Source organism: Brassica napus, chromosome A6 (genome assembly GCF_020379485.1).
Source record: "Brassica napus cultivar Da-Ae chromosome A6, Da-Ae, whole genome shotgun sequence".
NCBI classification, from domain to species: Eukaryota; Viridiplantae; Streptophyta; class Magnoliopsida; order Brassicales; family Brassicaceae; genus Brassica; species Brassica napus.
The window spans coordinates 27,581,776-27,600,162 of NC_063439.1; the positions used below are offsets into that span (position 1 = coordinate 27,581,776).

At 29.1% G+C, this 18,387-nt stretch overlaps 1 protein-coding gene across 1 annotated transcript; it reads left to right on the top strand.

Moving 5' to 3' along the window:
- Positions 1 to 814: 814 nt before the first annotated feature.
- On the top strand, positions 815 to 5,381 carry LOC111198779 (protein STICHEL-like 4). The gene is made up of 6 exons (XM_022688033.2): positions 815 to 3,112; positions 3,398 to 3,617; positions 3,686 to 3,970; positions 4,040 to 4,394; positions 4,467 to 4,530; positions 4,988 to 5,381. Exons 1-6 carry the CDS (start codon positions 1,559 to 1,561, stop codon positions 5,093 to 5,095), a joined length of 2,586 nt encoding a protein of 861 aa, XP_022543754.2. The 5' UTR covers positions 815 to 1,558; the 3' UTR covers positions 5,096 to 5,381.
- Positions 5,382 to 18,387: the final 13,006 nt, after the last annotated feature.

Consider the following 18,387-nt stretch of genomic DNA (forward strand, 5'->3'; position numbering starts at 1 on the left):
AGTGACATCTAACAAAACAATTATCGGCGATATAAAAATAAGATCAACTAAACTTATACTATATCGGGTAACAAATAAAATGTCAGCTAAAATAAATGATATCCTTATCGAAAATAACTTCAAGAACTTGCTTGTCTCTTCTCTTGGTTGAAGTTCGTAAGTGTTTTTATGCGTTTCGAGCTTCAAGTTTCTCTTGAACTTGACAAGTAACAAGATACTTGAAAGGAGGGAAGTATTACCAAAACTTGAAAGGAATGTATTTTCTTTCACGGTGGCTATCAATCGGCCTCGACGTTAATCTGAAATAGCTGCAGTGGCTTTTCTGTGTGTTGTTGTAAAAGAAAATTGGATCACTTTCCTGATTAAACTTCAGTTCATGATCGGGATCAATCACAGCGACTTCGTCTCGTTGAACACAAGCTCTTCCATCCTAAAACTGCAATTATTATGGAGCTCTCTACAATGACTGAACTGAAGAAAAAGGTTTTAATGAATCACAATTTTGCAGAGGAGTGTAGTAGAAAAGAAGAAAAGAAAAGAGACGGTGAACCTTTTTCTTCAGTGTGGAGCCCATGCTAAAAATAGATAAGTAGGGTTAGAATTGAGATTTTGAAAATTGAATAGTGAATAGGGTAGATAGCTAATTTCGTCTCTTTTGGTGTATATGGCACCTAATTTCTCTTTTTTTTTATGATCAAAATGAATAGCTCTTGTTGTTGGTTAAAAAGGCTAAACATAATTGTCAAAACTGAATACCTTCTGGTTGGAATAGAGATAGTATAAAACTGAGTAGCTTCTTCTTGTTGGTCAAAAAGGCTAAAACATAATTGTCTTTTTAACTTTAAAAACTTTTGACGAGTACACAGAAGATTCGACTTGCTTTTCAAACTCTATAGTCTATAAGATTCCGAACAAATCACACAAAAAAGGCTAGCAAAATTCAAAGGTCTCGAAGTCTTTGGTCTCAGATTTTGTCAAATACCAAACAACATTTTATTTTATTCAGTCAATTTGTTTGTTTCTTTTTTGTTAGCCTTAATTGCTTCTTTATTTGTTGTATTTTATTGTTTCACTCCACGCAAACAGACAAAACCGCTTTATTTGGCAATGTGCTCTGCTTCCTCTCAGAATGCCTCTGAGTTCGTGTCTGTAAACAGATCTCAAAAAACCCTTCACTTTTCTCTCTCTAGATTCGCACTCTTTCTCTCTCTCTCTCTCTAAAAGTTAAAAAAGACACAACTCACTAAAGAACCTCACTCCCTCGCTCTCGAAGACAGCGTTTTTCTTGCTTTCTTACCCATCTGACCAAAAAAGAAAAAACTATCGCTTTCTCCAGAGAGACTCTCTCAGTTTCTTCATGTGAATGTTTGGTTATAGGAAAAGTAGAGAGACATCCGTGACTTCTTTCGGAAACGGTGTCGTTCTCTTATTCCCTACTTTTCACTGTTCATTACCAAATTCGGAAAGATCAAAGATTTTTTCAGACAAGAAAAATGAGATACAGTTCGGTTCGGTTCTTCTTCTGTCAAAGAAAACAGAACAGTCCTTCTTCTGATCAATGACAACTACTACTAAGGTTGAGCATCTTCGTAACCATATTCATTTAACCAACTGTATCCACTTGAAGAATCATATGCACAACAACAACAACAACAACAACAACAACAAACAGAGTTCGGTTTTAACAGACCGGTCTCTTCTCATGAGAGACCTCGTCCTTCTTCAGAGGTCAAGATCACTCAGAGACCCATCAGCGAGCCCGAGGATGAAAGAAGATAACAAGGAAGGAAAAAGAAGATCTACTGATAAGAATGTGGTTAGTAAACCTGGTCTTAGGTTGTGTAGTTCGTCTCCAATAGTGAGTTTTGGTGGTGGTGGTGGTACATCTAAAGTGACTCCTTCTGATGAAAAGCTTGATGGGTCGAGTAGGAAGAAGAGTTATCGAGTCGAAGATGTTAACGAAGTTCTTAGTGTTGCTTCGGTTAATTCTAATGATATCAAGACTCTGTCTGATCAATTATTAGGTGATAGTGATGGTTTGGTTTCTTGTACGGTTAGAAACGGGCGTAATAGGCGGAAACTTAGAGGGAAGAGAAGGGCGGTTACTATTAGAGACAATGTTCAGAAGTACGAGGAAGAAGAAGGACATGGTTGTGGACTTCCGTTTAACTGGTCTAGGATTCATCACAGAGGCAAGACTATTCTTGATATAGCTGGAAAGAGTTTATCTTGTGGAATGTCAGATTCAAAAGGAAGGAAAGGGTTAAACGATACGCCAATCTCCTCTTTGCCTCTTTTAGTAGATAGCGAAGGGTGGCAGCATGATTACTCAGGAGAATTAGGTATATTCGCTGACGATCTGCTCAACAATGGAAAAGATTCAGACTTCAGTGAAAATAGCAGCCGTAGAAACTCTCGTCTCCATCAGAGTTTTACTCAGAAGTATGGACCAAGAACTTTTAGTGATCTCGTGGGGCAGAGTTTAGTAGTACAAGCTTTGTCTAACGCTGTAGCTAAACGAAGAGTGGGACTTCTATACGTGTTCCACGGTCCGAACGGAACAGGGAAGACCTCATGTGCTCGAGTTTTCGCTAGAGCGTTGAATTGTCATTCTGTTGAACAGTCAAAGCCCTGCGGTGTATGCAGCTCGTGTGTTTCGTATGATAACGGTAAGAGCAAGAATATTCGAGAGATGGGTCCTGTGAAAAGTTTCGACTTCGAGAGTCTGTTCATAAAGAAAAGGCAGAAGCACCACCTTGTGTTCATATTCGATGATTGCGATACTATGTCGACTGATTGTTGGAATGCGCTTTCGAAAGTCGTGGACCGTGCACCTCGTCGTGTGGTTTTTGTTCTTGTCTGCTCGAGTCTTGATCTTTTGCCTCACGTTGTCGTGTCGAGGTGTCAGAAGTTCTTTTTCCCTAAGCTTAAAGACGCTGATATCGTCGGTTCTTTGCAAGGGATTACGTTGAAGGAAGAGATTGAGATTGATGAAGATGCGTTGAAGCTTGTTGCTTCGAGATCAGATGGTTCTTTGAGAGATGCTGAGATGACTCTAGAACAGCTGAGTTTGCTTGGGACGAGGATCTCTCTTCCTTTAGTTCAAGAAATGGTAACGATCCTAACATTTTTTTCTAAAGATTCAAATTTATTTCAATAGTCTTCTTTGTCATATACAGTATAATCTCTTTAAATTAATACTTTATAAATTAATATACACTAAAAATCTCTATAAAATAATATAATTTTATAGTACCAAATTGAGTTTTTGGTTCAATTAGTATATCGATAAATTAATATCTCTATAAATTAATAAAAAATTATAGTTTTGATGTAAAAATTTATAGAGCTTTTGCTGTATGTTTTTTTAATACATTATATGTTGTTATTTTTTAAGGTTGGTTTAATCTCTGATGAGAAGTTGGTAGATCTTCTGGATCTAGCTTTATCCGCGGATACTGTGAACACAGTGAAGAATCTGAGAGTAATAATGGAAACTGGAGTAGAACCGTTAGCTTTAATGTCGCAGCTCGCAACAGTCATAACCGATGTCCTTGCCGGAAGCTATGACTTTACTAAAGAAGAGTGTAAAAGAAAGTTTTTCAGACGACAACCATGTGAGTTTCAAATCTTGTCTTCATTTTCTAAATAGGAAGTATAATAACTAATTTTGTTGTTGTTGTAGTGAGTAAAGAAGATATGGAGAAGCTGAGACAAGCTTTGAAAACGTTGTCTGAATCAGAAAAACAGTTGAGAGTATCTAATGATAAAGTAACTTGGCTCACTGCTGCATTGCTCCAGCTAGCTCCTGATCAACGCTACTTGGTTCCGCCTAGTCCTTGTAACAACGCTGCACCTAGACCTTCGGTTGAAGATATTTGGTTAGCGGTGATTGAGAATGTTCGAGTTAATGGTTTAAGAGAGTTTCTTTATAGAGAAGGGAAGATCTTTTCTATTAGTATCGGTTCAGGTAAAAAAAAGACTTTTCTTGAACTGTGTTATGTTTGATAATGATTATAACTTTCAAGTGTGTTTGCAGCTCCTACGGTGGAGTTAATGTTCAACTCGCCTGTAACGAAATTAACGGCTGAGAATTTTAGAGATCATATTCTGAGAGCGTTTGAGGCTGTTCTTGGTTCTCCTGTCACTCTAGCGATAAGAATAGAATCAAAGAAAGACCTGAAAAACGTTGGTTCGTCGTCGTTAAGAAGCGAGATCGTTGAATTGGAGGATGAGACTGAATCTGATAGAAGGAAAGACTTGGAAGCGAGCCAGAAACAGAGCATTGTGAGAGGAAAAGCGTCGTTGGGTCAGGTGATAAAGCAAGCTGAAGGAAACAGTTGGTCGAAACGCAAAGCGATGCTGATTGCAGATAAGCTTGAACATGAGAATCTGTAAGAATATTATTAACCGACATTTGTTTTTTTTTTTGAACATTTGGTAACATTGTTTAAGTTTTGTTACAGGAGACTTGAATCCAGTTCAAGAAGCTTGATATGTTGGAAATCGTCGAGAAGCGTACGTCGCAAGGTAATCAAATACACAACTTAGGCCTCGCATTTTACCCAGACATGAACATCCGAACTGAAACTGACTCGAAAATACCTGACCCGAAACCGAACAAAAAATTTATAAGTATCTAGTTGATCCAAAAGAATTGGAACAGAAAGAAATGATCCAAATAGATCTCAAACCAAAAAGAACCGACCCAATAAAAATCTATTCATACCCGATCTAAAACCTTATGAACTTAAAAATTACATGTATTTTTTACTTATAAACCCGAACCGACTCAGACTCAAGAGGAATCATGAACCGAAAATTTCCAAGTATTTAATTAGGTCCAAATCTCTAACTTCCGAAGAACCAATGCAAACCTAATTTGAAGATTCGAACGTCCATGCCTAACACAACCTTTATTGTCTCAATACGTAATTTTTAATTTTTTTCTTTAAAGTTTTCTAAAATGAAAATTATTGAATTGTAGGTATCGAGATTGAAGAAGGTGAGGAGAAGAAGAGTACGACTACATTCGTTGTTGAAGATTGTCATGTGTGGGAAAAGTTTATCAACGGCATCCCCTTCTAGGTTTTAAGATGGGTTTTTTTCTAGTACTAGTATGAAGATAAGCTGTTCGTCCTTCGTTTTTCTTATCTTCTTTAGGCAGATATTTAATGTAATTTTTTGTATTTTTTCTTGTTTTGGGTAAGTAATCTTTGTAGCTGTATTTTTTTAAAAAAGTATTTTCTTTCCACAACTATAAGCAACGATTCGGATGTGAATCATAGTGGATGGTGATTTCGGATATGGCGCACCACTTTTTATGACGATGGTAATGATTTTTATGATTATGTATATGATCAATAAGTTATCCAACAAAAGTCTCTTGACAAACAGGGAACTAAACGAAAATATCGAACGCTTTAACCCTAGAATTTTGCTTTTGGTTTGTGTAATGATTTACCAAATCCGTTTAACGTGGGAACGGTTCGTTTCTCTCTTTTAACGTTTAAGTATAACTATGTGGATGTCGGCGAATTCACGAGACACGAGTATAAATATTCTTTGAGAAATATCATATTTTGTATTTAAATTTAATTATAAGATTAAATATGTTCTTTAACATCCAGATATGAGATATGCTTAGTTTTTTTCAAAAATTAATGCTAAAGAAAACACAGAACACAAGACGATAAATATTAACTATCTCATGAATATATAAATGATTTTATTTTGAACTTGTATGCAAATACAAATAATTTTATCAAAAAATACATATAATTATGTCATAATATAGTTAAGCCGGTGATAACGCTTTTGAAACAGACACACAATGAGCCCATACTTCATCTCTTTTCTGTAAATATTTTGATTCGTTTCCAATTAAACTAGGTCTATCCGCGATATATTTGACAAGGGTGTCGTGACACTCTTTTCCTTCTTGTATAAGCTCCTGGCAACAAGGAATGGATACAACTCCATTACCAAAAACTTGAGAAATGATATTGAGCGCACACTTTGGACTGATTTTAACAACACATTGATCCCATAATTTTTTGGGTTCATTTTCTTCTAAGGCTAATGAAGGAATACATGTACTCGCCACAACAAGAACAACAAAAGACATCATAATAATGTTAAGCTTGGCCATGGTTTTTTGGCTATATGGGGAGTTAATGTTTAATTTTTCTCAATATAGAATAAGAAAATAGCTTTTAAATTTATGATCTGGTTTGAATAAACGATGATAATCCTATTTATAGATATGAATAATCAATATTAAACATTTATTGTAGAGAAATAACTTTGCTTTTGACGGTTTTAGTTCATTAAAATTTGTTAAGTTACATTTTTCTTGATGAAGTTATTAATTGTTTAAGTTAATCATTTATAAACAATTAAATTAGAATTCTTGTAATATAGAAATAAAGACACAAAAAGAAAGTGTTTAAATCAAATAACAAAGCAAAAAACACTTCCTTTAAACTTTTAAAATACTTAGAAAGTGTTTAAATCAAGTTATTAGATAGTCAATAAACACATATAGCTCAAAAAAAAATTTTAATAAAGAAAATAATATTTCAAAATCAGACCCTAATAATACCACAATACTATAACATATGTCACCAAGCTCTAAGCCAATGTCTATCATGGGTTAATCTACATTTACTCATCTATGTTGAAAATAATTCAATTTTAGTAAAACTAAATTTACATCATTTAGAAATGTTTATTATTACATGATTTCAATTTCTTTTCCATCAAAATATTTTTATAAAAACTTTAAATTATTTTAAAAATCTACTGAACAAGAAGACTTACAAAGAAGTCTTCTCAGAGAAGAATTCTTCGTACTCACACGGAGGGTTGTAATAGTAAAACTCAATACATGTTTTTTGTTTGGTCATAAGGATGTTGTTTTTATTTTACTAGCCTTTTGAGTAACTTTAGCATTTGATTGAATTTAGGGTACACTTTTGTATTGAAAATAAAGTTTTGAGTTATTTTTGGTAATTTAGCCTAATTTTATTTTATCTATTTTATAATTTCAATATGCAGAGATGGTTATGACTCCATTGGGATAAAAAAAAAATACAAATTTCAGTTTTTATACAAAAATAATATGTAAAATCTGTATAACAATTTCTTTAATAAAAAACCAAAATAAAAATGAAAACATTGATTCAAAGTTAACCTTGCGATATTAGATTTTATCCGTTTATAACCTACATAATAGTTTAATTACTAGATATATTTCGAAAGAAAACTTATGTCTTTCATATTAAACATATAAATAAAATACACATACTTACATAAATTAATTAATTGAAATATATATTCTTGAAGATATATTTTAGTAAAGAAGAGCCCTTTTAAAAACGCTTTATGGTACTGTTTTGAGGTGCGACTACCGTTGTATTTGGTTCATCTTTCAATCATAATTAAAAATATTTTTTATTAATTATTAAAAAAACATATGTAAATCTTTTTGTAAACTCCAATTTTTTTAAATGGAAAACGTTGTGCGACCAATTGCAAGAGATATCTTAAATGTAATAAGCCTGTTGCGATCTTTTGTTGTCGTGAAAGGCTAGAGTCTTATGATTTCAAATAAAATATGTGTTTTCATATTTTGCTATTTAAGTTAATTAAAATTGTGAGTACATAAAAAATTTAAATAAGTTTTTTTTTTATAATTTGGGATTACACCTTTTTATTTTGTATTCAAAAGTGAGAAAAGAATGAAATAATGGTAAAGAAATCATGCAACACAAGACGATAAGTTTAAATATCTCATGAATATATAGATTATTTTATTTTAAACTTGTATGCAAATCCAAATAATTTTATCAAAATTATATATAATTATGTCATAATATAATTAAGCCGGTGATAACGCTTTAGACACAGACACACAATGAGCCCATACTTCATCTCTTTTCTGTAAATATTTGGATTCGTTTCTAATTAAACTAGGTCTATCCGCGATTTATTTGACAAGGGTGTCATGACACTCTTTTCCTTCTTGTACAAGCTCCTGGCAACAAGGAATGGATACAACTCCATTACCAAAAACTTGAGAAATGATATTGAGCGCACACTTTGGACTGATTTTAACAACACATTGATCCCATAACTTTTTGGGTTCATTTTCTTCTACGGCTAATGAAGGAATACATGTATTCGACACAATTAGAACAACAAAAGACACCATAATAATGTTAAGCTTGGCCATGGTTTTATGGTTATATGGGGAGTTAATTTTTAATTTTTCTCAATATAGAATAAGAAAATAGCTTTTAAATTTATGATATGGTTTGAATAAACGATGATAACCCTATTTATAGATATGAATAATCAATATTAAACATTTATTGTTGAAAAATAACTTTGCTTTTGATGGTTTTAGTTCATTAAATTTGTTAAGTTACATTTTTCTTGATGAAGTTATTAATTGTTTAAGTTAATCATTTATAAATAATTAAATTAGAATTCTTATAATATAGAAATAAAGACACAAAAAGAAAGTGTTTAAATCAAATAACAAAACAAAAACACTTCCTTAAACTTTTAAGATACTTAGAAAGTGTTTAAATCAAGTTAGTAGATAGTCAATAAACACATATAGCTCAAAAGAAAATTTTAAAAAAGAAAATAATGTTTCAAAATCAAACCCTAATAATACCAACAATGCTATAACATATGTTACCAAGCCCTAAACCAATGACTATCATGAGTTAATCTACATTCACTCATCTATGTTGAAAATAATTCAATCTTAGTAAAACTAAATTTACATCATTTAGAAATGTTTATTATTACATGATTTCTATTTTTTTCCCATCAAAATATTTTTATAAAAATTTTAAATTATTTTAAAAATCTACTGAACAAGAAGACTTACAAAGAAGTCTTCTCTAAGAAGACTTCTTTGTACTCACACGGAGGGTTATAATAGTAAAACTCAATACATGTTTTTTGTTTGGTCATAAGAATGTTGTTTTTATTTCACTAGCCTTTTGAGTAACTTTAGCATTTGATTGAATTTAGGGTACACTTTTGTATTGAAAATCAAGTTTTGAGTCATTTTGGATAATTTCCCCTAATTTTATTTTATCCATTTTATAATTTCAATATGCAGAGATGGTTATGACTCCATTGGGATAAAAAAAAATACAAATTTCAGTTTTTATACAAAAATAATATGTAAAATCTGTATAACAATTTCTTTAATAAAAAACCAAAACAAAAATGAAAACATTGATTAAAAGTTAACCTTGCGATATTAGATTTTATCCGTTTATAACCTACATAATAGTTTAATTACTAGATATATTTCGAAAGAAAACTTACATCTTTCATATTAAACATATAAATAAAATACACATACTTACATAAATTCATTAATTGAAATATATATTTTTGAAGATATCTTTTAGTAAAATAGAGCCCTTTTAAAAATGCTTTATGGTACTGTTTTGAGGTGCGACTACCGTTGTATTTGGTTCATCTTTCAATCATAATTCAAAATATTTTTTATGAATTATTAAAAAAACATATGTAAATTTTTTTGTAAACTCCAATTTTTTAATGGAAAACGTTGTGCGACCAATTGCAAGAGATATCTTAAATGTAATAAGCCTGTTGCGATCTTTTGTTGTCGTGAAAGGCTAGAGTCTTATGATTTCAAATAAAATATGTGTTTTCATATTATGCTATTTAAGTTAATTAAAATTGGGAGTACATAAAAATTTCAAATAAGTTTTCTTTTTTAATTTGGGATTACACCTTTTTATTTGGTATTCAAAAGTGAGAATATAATGAAATAATGGTAAAGAAAACATGCAACACAAGGCGAAAAGTATTAAATATCTCATGAATTTATAAATGATTTTATTTTAAACTTGTATGAAAAAACAAATTATTTTATCAAAATTACATACAATTACGTCATAATATAATTAAGCCGGTGATAACGCTTTTGAAACAGACACACAATGAGCCCATACTTCATCTCTTTTCTGTAAATATTTGGATTCTTTTCCAACTAAACTAGGTCTATCCGCGATATATTTGATAAGGGTGTCATGACACTCTTTTCCTTCTTGTACAAGCTCCTGGCAACAAGGAGTGGATACAACTCCATTGCCAAAAACTTGAGAAATGATATTGAGCGCACACTTTGGACTAATTTTAACAACACATTGATCCCATAACTTTTTGGGTTCATTTTCTTGTACGGCTAATGAAGGAATACATGTACTCGCCACAACTAGAACAACAAAAGACACCATAATAATGTTAAGCTTGGCCATGGTTTTTTTGGCTATATGGAGAGTTAATGTTTAATTTTTATCAATATAGAATAAGAAAATAGCTTTAAATTTATGATCTGGTTTGAATAAACGATTATAACCCTATTTATAGATATGAATAATCAATATTAAATATTTATTGTTGAGAAATAACTTTGCTTTTGACGGTTTTTAGTTCATTAAAATTTGTTAAGTTACATTTTTCTTGATGAAGTTATTAACTGTTTAGATAATCATTTATAAGCAATTAAATTAGAATTCTTGTAATATAGAAATAAAGACACAAAAAGAATTTATACAAGTATTTAAATTCCAACTAATAAACTACTGAATATTATTGTTGTCAGCAACATATATTTTGGTGGTTTTATATCAACTTACTAACAAAAACCAAAAGTACAGTCTAACATGTGATAAGTCTCAAAAATGATTGTAATATTAATGTTCGAGTATATATGAACATATATCACTCTGGGGTTAAAAGAAAGAGTTTCAGATTTTATATTTTCCTTATTTCGTGATGTAGGATGCTTGTTAATAATTTTATATTTTCCATTTTATAATTTCATTATGCAGAGATGGTTATGAGTTAAACATGATTCCATTAGGATAAACACTTTCAAATATCAATTCTTCATACAAAAATAATATGTAAAATCGGTATAATAATTTCTTTAATAAAAAACCAAAATAAAAATGAAAACATTGTTTCAAAGTTAAGCTTGCGAAATTAAATTTTATCTGTTTATAACTTACATAATAGCTTAATTACAAGATATATTTCGCAAAAAACTTATGTGTTTCATATTAAACATATAGAAAACATATATATATACTTTGGTTCATCTTTCGATTATAATTCATATAATTTTTTATGATTTTATTAAAAAAACATATTTAATTTTTTTTTGTAAACTCCAATTTTTTTAATGGAAAACATTGTGCAACCAATTTCAAGAGATATCTTAAATGTAATAAGCATGTTGCGATCTTTTGTTGTCGTGAAAGGCTAGAGTCTTATGATTTCAAATAAAATATGTGTTTTCATATTATGCTATTTAAGTTAATTTAAATTGTGAGTACATAAAAATTTCAAAAAAGTTTTTTTTTTTAATTTGGGATTACACCTTTTTATTTGGTATTCAAAATTGAGAATATAATGAAATAATGGTAAAGAAAACATGCAACACAAGGCGAAAAGTATTAAATATCTCATGAATATTTAAATGATTTTATTTTAAACTTGTATGAAAAAACAAATTATTTTATCAAAATTACATATAATTACGTCATAATATAATTAAACTGGTGACAACGCTTTTGAAACAGACACACAATGAGCCCATACTTCATCTCTTTTCTGTAAATATTTGGATTCATTTCCAATTAAACTAGGTCTATCCGCGATATATTTGATAAGGGTGTCATGACACTCTTTTCCTTCTTGTACAAGCTCCTGGCAACAAGGAATGGATACAACTCCATTTGCAAAAACTTGAGAAATGATATTGAGCGCACACTTTGGACTGATTTTAACAACACATTGATCCCATAACTTTTTGGGTTCATTTTCTTCTACCGCTAATGAAGGAATACATGTACTCGCCACAACTAGAACAACAAAAGACACCATAATAATGTTAAGCTTGGCCATGGTTTTTTTGGCTATATGGAGAGTTAATGTTTAATTTTTCTCAATATAGAATAAGAAAATAGCTTTTAAATTTATGATCTGGTTTGAATAAACGATGATAACCCTATTTATAGATATGAATAATCAATATTAAACATTTATTGTTGAGAAATAACTTTGATTTTGAAGGTTTTTACTTCATTAAACTTTGTTAAGTTACATTTTTCTTGATGAAGTTATTAATTGTTTAGGATAATCATTTATAAACAATTAAATTAGCATTCTTGTAATATAGAAATAAAGACACAAAAAGAATTTATACAGGTATTTAAATTCCAACTAATAAACTACTGAATATTGTTGTTGTCAGCAACATATATTTTGGTGGTTGTATATCAACTTAGTAACAAAAACAAAAAGTACAGTCTAACATGTGATAAGTCTCAAAAATGATTGTAGAATTAATGTTTGAGTATATATGAAAATATATCACTCTAGGGTTAAAAGAAAGAGTTTCAGATTTTATATTTTCTTTATTTCGTGATGTAGGATGCTTGTTAATAATTTTATATTTTCCATTTTATAATTTCATTATGCAGAGATGGTTATGAGTTAAACATGATTCCATTAGGATAAACACTTACAAATATCAATTCTTCATACAAAAATAATATGTAAAATCTGTATAATAATTTCTTTAATAAAAAACCAAAATAAAAATGAAAACATTGTTTCAAAGTTAAGCTTGCGAAATTAAATTTTATCTGTTTATAACTTACATAATAGTTTAATTACAAGATATATTTCGCAAAAAAACTTATGTGTTTCATATTAAACATATAGAAAACATATATATATATATAAATATAATTTGGTTCATCTTTCGATTATAATTCAAATAAATTTTTATGATTTTATTAAAAAACATATGTTAATTGTTTTGTAAACTCTAATTTTTTAAATGGAAAACGTTGTGCGACCAATTGCAAGAGATATCTTAAATGTAATAAGCCTGTTTTGATCTTTTGTTGTCGTGAAAGGCTAGAGTCTTATGATTTCAAATAAAATATGTGTTTCCATATTATGCTATTTAAGTTAATTAAAATTGTGAGTACATAAAAATTTCAAATAAGTTTTTTTTTTTAATTTGGGATTACACCTTTTTATTTGGTATTCAAAAGTGAGAATATAATGAAATAATGGTAAAGAAAACATGCAACACAAGGCGAAAAGTATTAAATATCTCATTAATATATAAATGATTTTATTTTAAACTTTTATGAAAAAACAAATTATTTTATCAAAATTACATATAATTACGTCATAATATAATTAAGCCGGTGATAACGCTTTTGAAACAGACACACAATGAGCCCATACTTCATCTCTTTTCTGTAAATATTTGGATTCATTTCCAATTAAACTAGGTCTATCCGCGATATATTTGATAAGGGTGTCATGACACTCTTTTCCTTCTTGTACAAGCTCCTGGCAACAAGGAATGGATACAACTCCATTGCCAAAAACTTGAGAAATGATATTGAGCGCACACTTTGGACTGATTTTAATAACACATTGATCCCATAACTTTTTGGGTTCATTTTCTTCTACGGCTAATGAAGGAATACATGTACTCGCCACAACTAGAACAACAAAAGACACCATAATAATGTTAAGCTTGGTCATGGTTTTTCTGGCTATATGGAAAGTTAATGTTTAATTTTTCTCAATATAGAATAAGAAAATAGCTTTTAAATTCATGATCTGGTTTAAATAAACTATGATAACCCTATTTATAGATATGAATAATCAATATTAACATTTATTGTTGAGAAATAACTTTGATTTTGAAAGTTTTTACTTCATTAATATTTGTTAAGTTACATTTTTCCTGATGAAGTTACTAACTGTTTAGGATAATCATTTATAAACAATTAAATTAGCATTCTTGTAATATAGAAATAAAGACACAAAAAGAATTTATACAGGTATTTAAATTCCAACTAATAAACTACTGAATATTGTTGTTGTCAGCAACATATATTTTGGTGGTTGTATATCAACTTACTAACAAAAACTAAAAGTACAGTCTAACATGTGATAAGTCTCAAAAATGATTGTAATATTAATGTTTGAGTATATATGGACATATATCACTCTGGGGTTAAAAGAAAGAGTTTCAGATTTTATATTTTCTTTATTTCGTGATGTAGGATGCTTGTTAATAATTTTATATTTTCCATTTCATAATTTCATTATGCAGAGATGGTTATGAGTTAAACATGATTCCATTAGGATAAACACTTACAAATATCAATTCTTCATACAAAAATAATATGTAAAATCTGTATAATAATTTCTTTAATAAAAAAACCAAAATAAAAATGAAAACATTGTTTCAAAGTTAAGCTTGCGAAATTAAATTTTATCTGTTTATAACTTACATAATAGTTTAATTACAAGATATATTTCGCAAAAAACTTATGTGTTTCATATTAAACATATAGAAAACATATATATATATATATATATATATATATATATACTTTGGTTCATCTTTCGATTATAATTCATATAATTTTTTATGATTTTATTAAAAAAACATATGTAAATTGTTTTGTAAACTCCAATTTTTTTAATGGAAAACGTTGTGCGACCAATTACAAGAGATATCTTAAATGTAATAAGCCTGTTGCGATCTTTTGTTGTCGTGAAAGGCTAGAGTCTTATGATTTCAAATAAAATATGTGTTTTCATATTATGCTATTTAAGTTAATTAAAATTGTGAGTACATAAAAATTTCAAATAAGTTTTTTTTTTTAATTTGGGATTACGCCTTTTTATTTGGTATTCAAAAGTGAGAATATAATGAAATAATGGTAAAGAAAACATGCAACACAAGGCGAAAAGTATTAAATATTTCATGAATATATAAATGATTTTATTTTAAACTTATATAAAAAACAAATTATTTTATCAAAATTACATATAATTACGTCATACTATAATTAAGCCGGTGATAACGCTTTTGAAACAGACACACAATGAGCCCATACTTCATCTCTTTTCTGTAAATATTTGGATTCATTTCCAATTAAACTAGGTCTATCCGCGATATATTTGATAAGGGTGTCATGACAGTCTTTTCCTTCTTGTACAAGCTCCTGGCAACAAGGAATGGATACAACTCCATTGCCAAAAACTTGAGAAATGATATTGAGCGCACACTTTGGACTGATTTTAACAACACATTGATCCCATAACTTTTTGGGTTCATTTTCTTCTACGGCTAATGAAGGAATACATGTACTCGCCACAACTAGAACAACAAAAGACACCATAATAATGTTAAGCTTGGCCATGGTTTTTTTGGCTATATGGAGAGTTAATGTTTAATTTTTCTCAATATAGAATAAGAAAATAGCTTTTAAATTTATGATATGGTTTGAATAAACGATGATAACCCTATTTATAGATATGAATAATCAATATTAAACATTTATTGTTGAGAAATAACTTTGCTTTTGAAGGTTTTAAGTTACATTTTTTTTTGATGAAGTTAATAACTGTTTAGGATAATCATTTATAAACAATTAAATTCGCATTCTTGTAATATTGAAATAAAGACACAAAAAGAATTTATACAAGTATTTAAATTCCAACTAATAAACTACTGAATATTGAGAAATAACTTTGCTTGTGACGGTTTTTAGTTCATTAAAATTTGTAAGTTACATTTTTCTTGATGCATGAAGTTATTAATTGTTTAGGATAATTATTTATAAACAATTAAATTAGAATTCGTCAAATATAGAAATAAAGACACAAAAAGAATTTATACAAGTATTTAAATTCCAACTAATAAACTACTGAATATTGTTTTGTCAGCAACATATATTTTGGTGGTTGTATATCAACTTACTAACGAAAACCAAAAGTACAGTCTAACATGTGATAAGCCTAAAAATTGATTGTAATATTAACGTTTGAGTATATATGAACATATATCACTCTGGGTTAAAAGAAAGAGTTTCAGATTTTATATTTTCTTTATTTCGTGATGTAGGATGTTTGTCAATTTTTTAATGTTTAAACATATAGATAACATACATATACTTTGGTTCATCTTTCAATCATAATTCAAAATATTTTTTAATGAATTGATTAAAAAAACATATGCAAATTTTTTGTAAACTGCAAAATTTTAAATGGAAATCGTTGTGCTATCAATTGCAAGAGATATTTTAAATATAATAAGCCTGTTGCGATCTTATGTTGTCGTGAAAGGCTAGAGTCTTGTGATTACAAATAAAATGTGTGTTTTGATATTTTTCTGTTTAGTTAATTAAAATTGTGAGTACAAAAAAATTTAGAATAATTTTTTTTTTCGGACTACACCTTTTTATTTGGTATTCAAAGTGAGAATTGAATGAAATAATGGTAAAGAAAACACACAACACAAGACGATAAGTATTAAATATCTCGTGAATATATAAATGATTTTATTTTAAAATTGTATGCAAATACAAATTATTTTATCAAAATTACATATAATTATGTCATTATTTAATTAAGCCGGTGACAATGCTTTTGAAACAGACACACAATGAGCCCATACTTCATCTCTTTTCTGTAAATATTTGGATTCGTTTCTAATTAAACTAGGTCTATCCGCGATATATTTGACAAGGGTGTCATGACACTCTTTTCCTTCTTGTACAAGCTTCTGGCAACAAGGAATGGATACAACTCCATTACCAAAAACTTGAGAAATGATATTGAGTGCACACTTTGGACTGATTTTAACAACACATTGATCCCATAACTTTTTGGGTTCATTTTCTTCTACGGCTAATGAAGGAATACATGAATTCGCCACAACTAGAACAACAAAAGACACCATAATAATGTTAAGCTTAGCCATGGTTTTTTGGCTGTATGGGGAGTTAATGTTTGATTTTTCTCAATATAGAATATGAAAATAGCTTTTAAATTTATGATCTGGTTTGAATAAACGATGATAACCCTATTTATATTAATGAATAATCAATATTAAACATTTATTGTTGAGACATAACTTTGCTTGTGACGGTTTTTAGTTCATTAAAATTTGTAAGTTACATTTTTCTTGATGCATGAAGTTATTAATTGTTTAGGATAATTATTTATAAATAATTAAATTAGAATTATTGTAATATAGAAATAAAGACAAATAAAGAATTTATACAAGTATTTAAATTCCAACTAATAAACTACTGAATATTGTTGTTGTCAGCAACATATATTTTGGTGGTTGTATATCAACTTACTAACGAAAACCAAAAGTACAGTCTAACATGTGATAAGCCTAATAATTGATTGTAATATTAACGTTTGAGTATATATGAACATATATCACTCTGGGGTTAAAAGAAAGAATTTCAGATTTTATATTTTCTTTATTTCGTGATATAGGATGCTTGTCAATTTTTTAATGTTGAAACATATAGATAACATACATATACTTTGGTTCATCTTTCAATCATAATCCAAAATATTTTTTAATGAATTGATTAAAAAAACATATGCACATTTTTTGTAAACTCCAAAATTTTAAATGGAAATCGTTGTGCGATCAATTGCAAGAGATATTTTAAATGTAATAAGTCTGTTGCGATCTTATGTTGTCGTGAAAGGCTAGAGTCTTGTGATTACAAATAAAATGTGTGTTTTGTTATTTTTCTGTTTAAGTTAATTAAAATTGTGAGTACAAAATTTTTTTGAATAATTCTTTTTTTGGACTACACCTTTTTATTTGGTATTCAAAGTGAGAATTGAATGAAATAATGGTAAAGAAAACACGCAACACAAGACGATAAGTATTAAATATCTCGTCATTATATAAATGATTTTATTTTAAAATTGTATGCAAATACAAATTATTTTATCAAAATTACATATAATTATGTCATTATTTAATTAAGCCGGTGACAATGCTTTTGAAACAGACACACAATGAGCCCATACTTCATCTCTTTTCTGTAAATATTTGGATTCGTTTCCAATTAAACTAGGTCTATCCGCGATATATTTGACAAGGGTGTCATGACACTCTTTTCCTTCTTGTACAAGCTCCTGGCAACAAGGAATGGATACAACTCCATTACCAAAAACTTGAGAAATGATATTGAGTGCACACTTTGGACTGATTTTAACGACACATTGATCCCATAACTTTTTGGGTTCATTTTCTTCTACGGCTAATGAAGGAATACATGAATTCGCCACAACTAGAACAACAAAAGACACCATAATAATGTTAAGCTTGGCCATGGTTTTTTGGCTATATGGGGAGTTAATGTTTGATTTTTCTCAATATAGAATATGAAAATAGCTTTTAAATTTATGATCTGGTTTGAATAAACGATGATAACCCTATTTATATTAATGAATAATCAA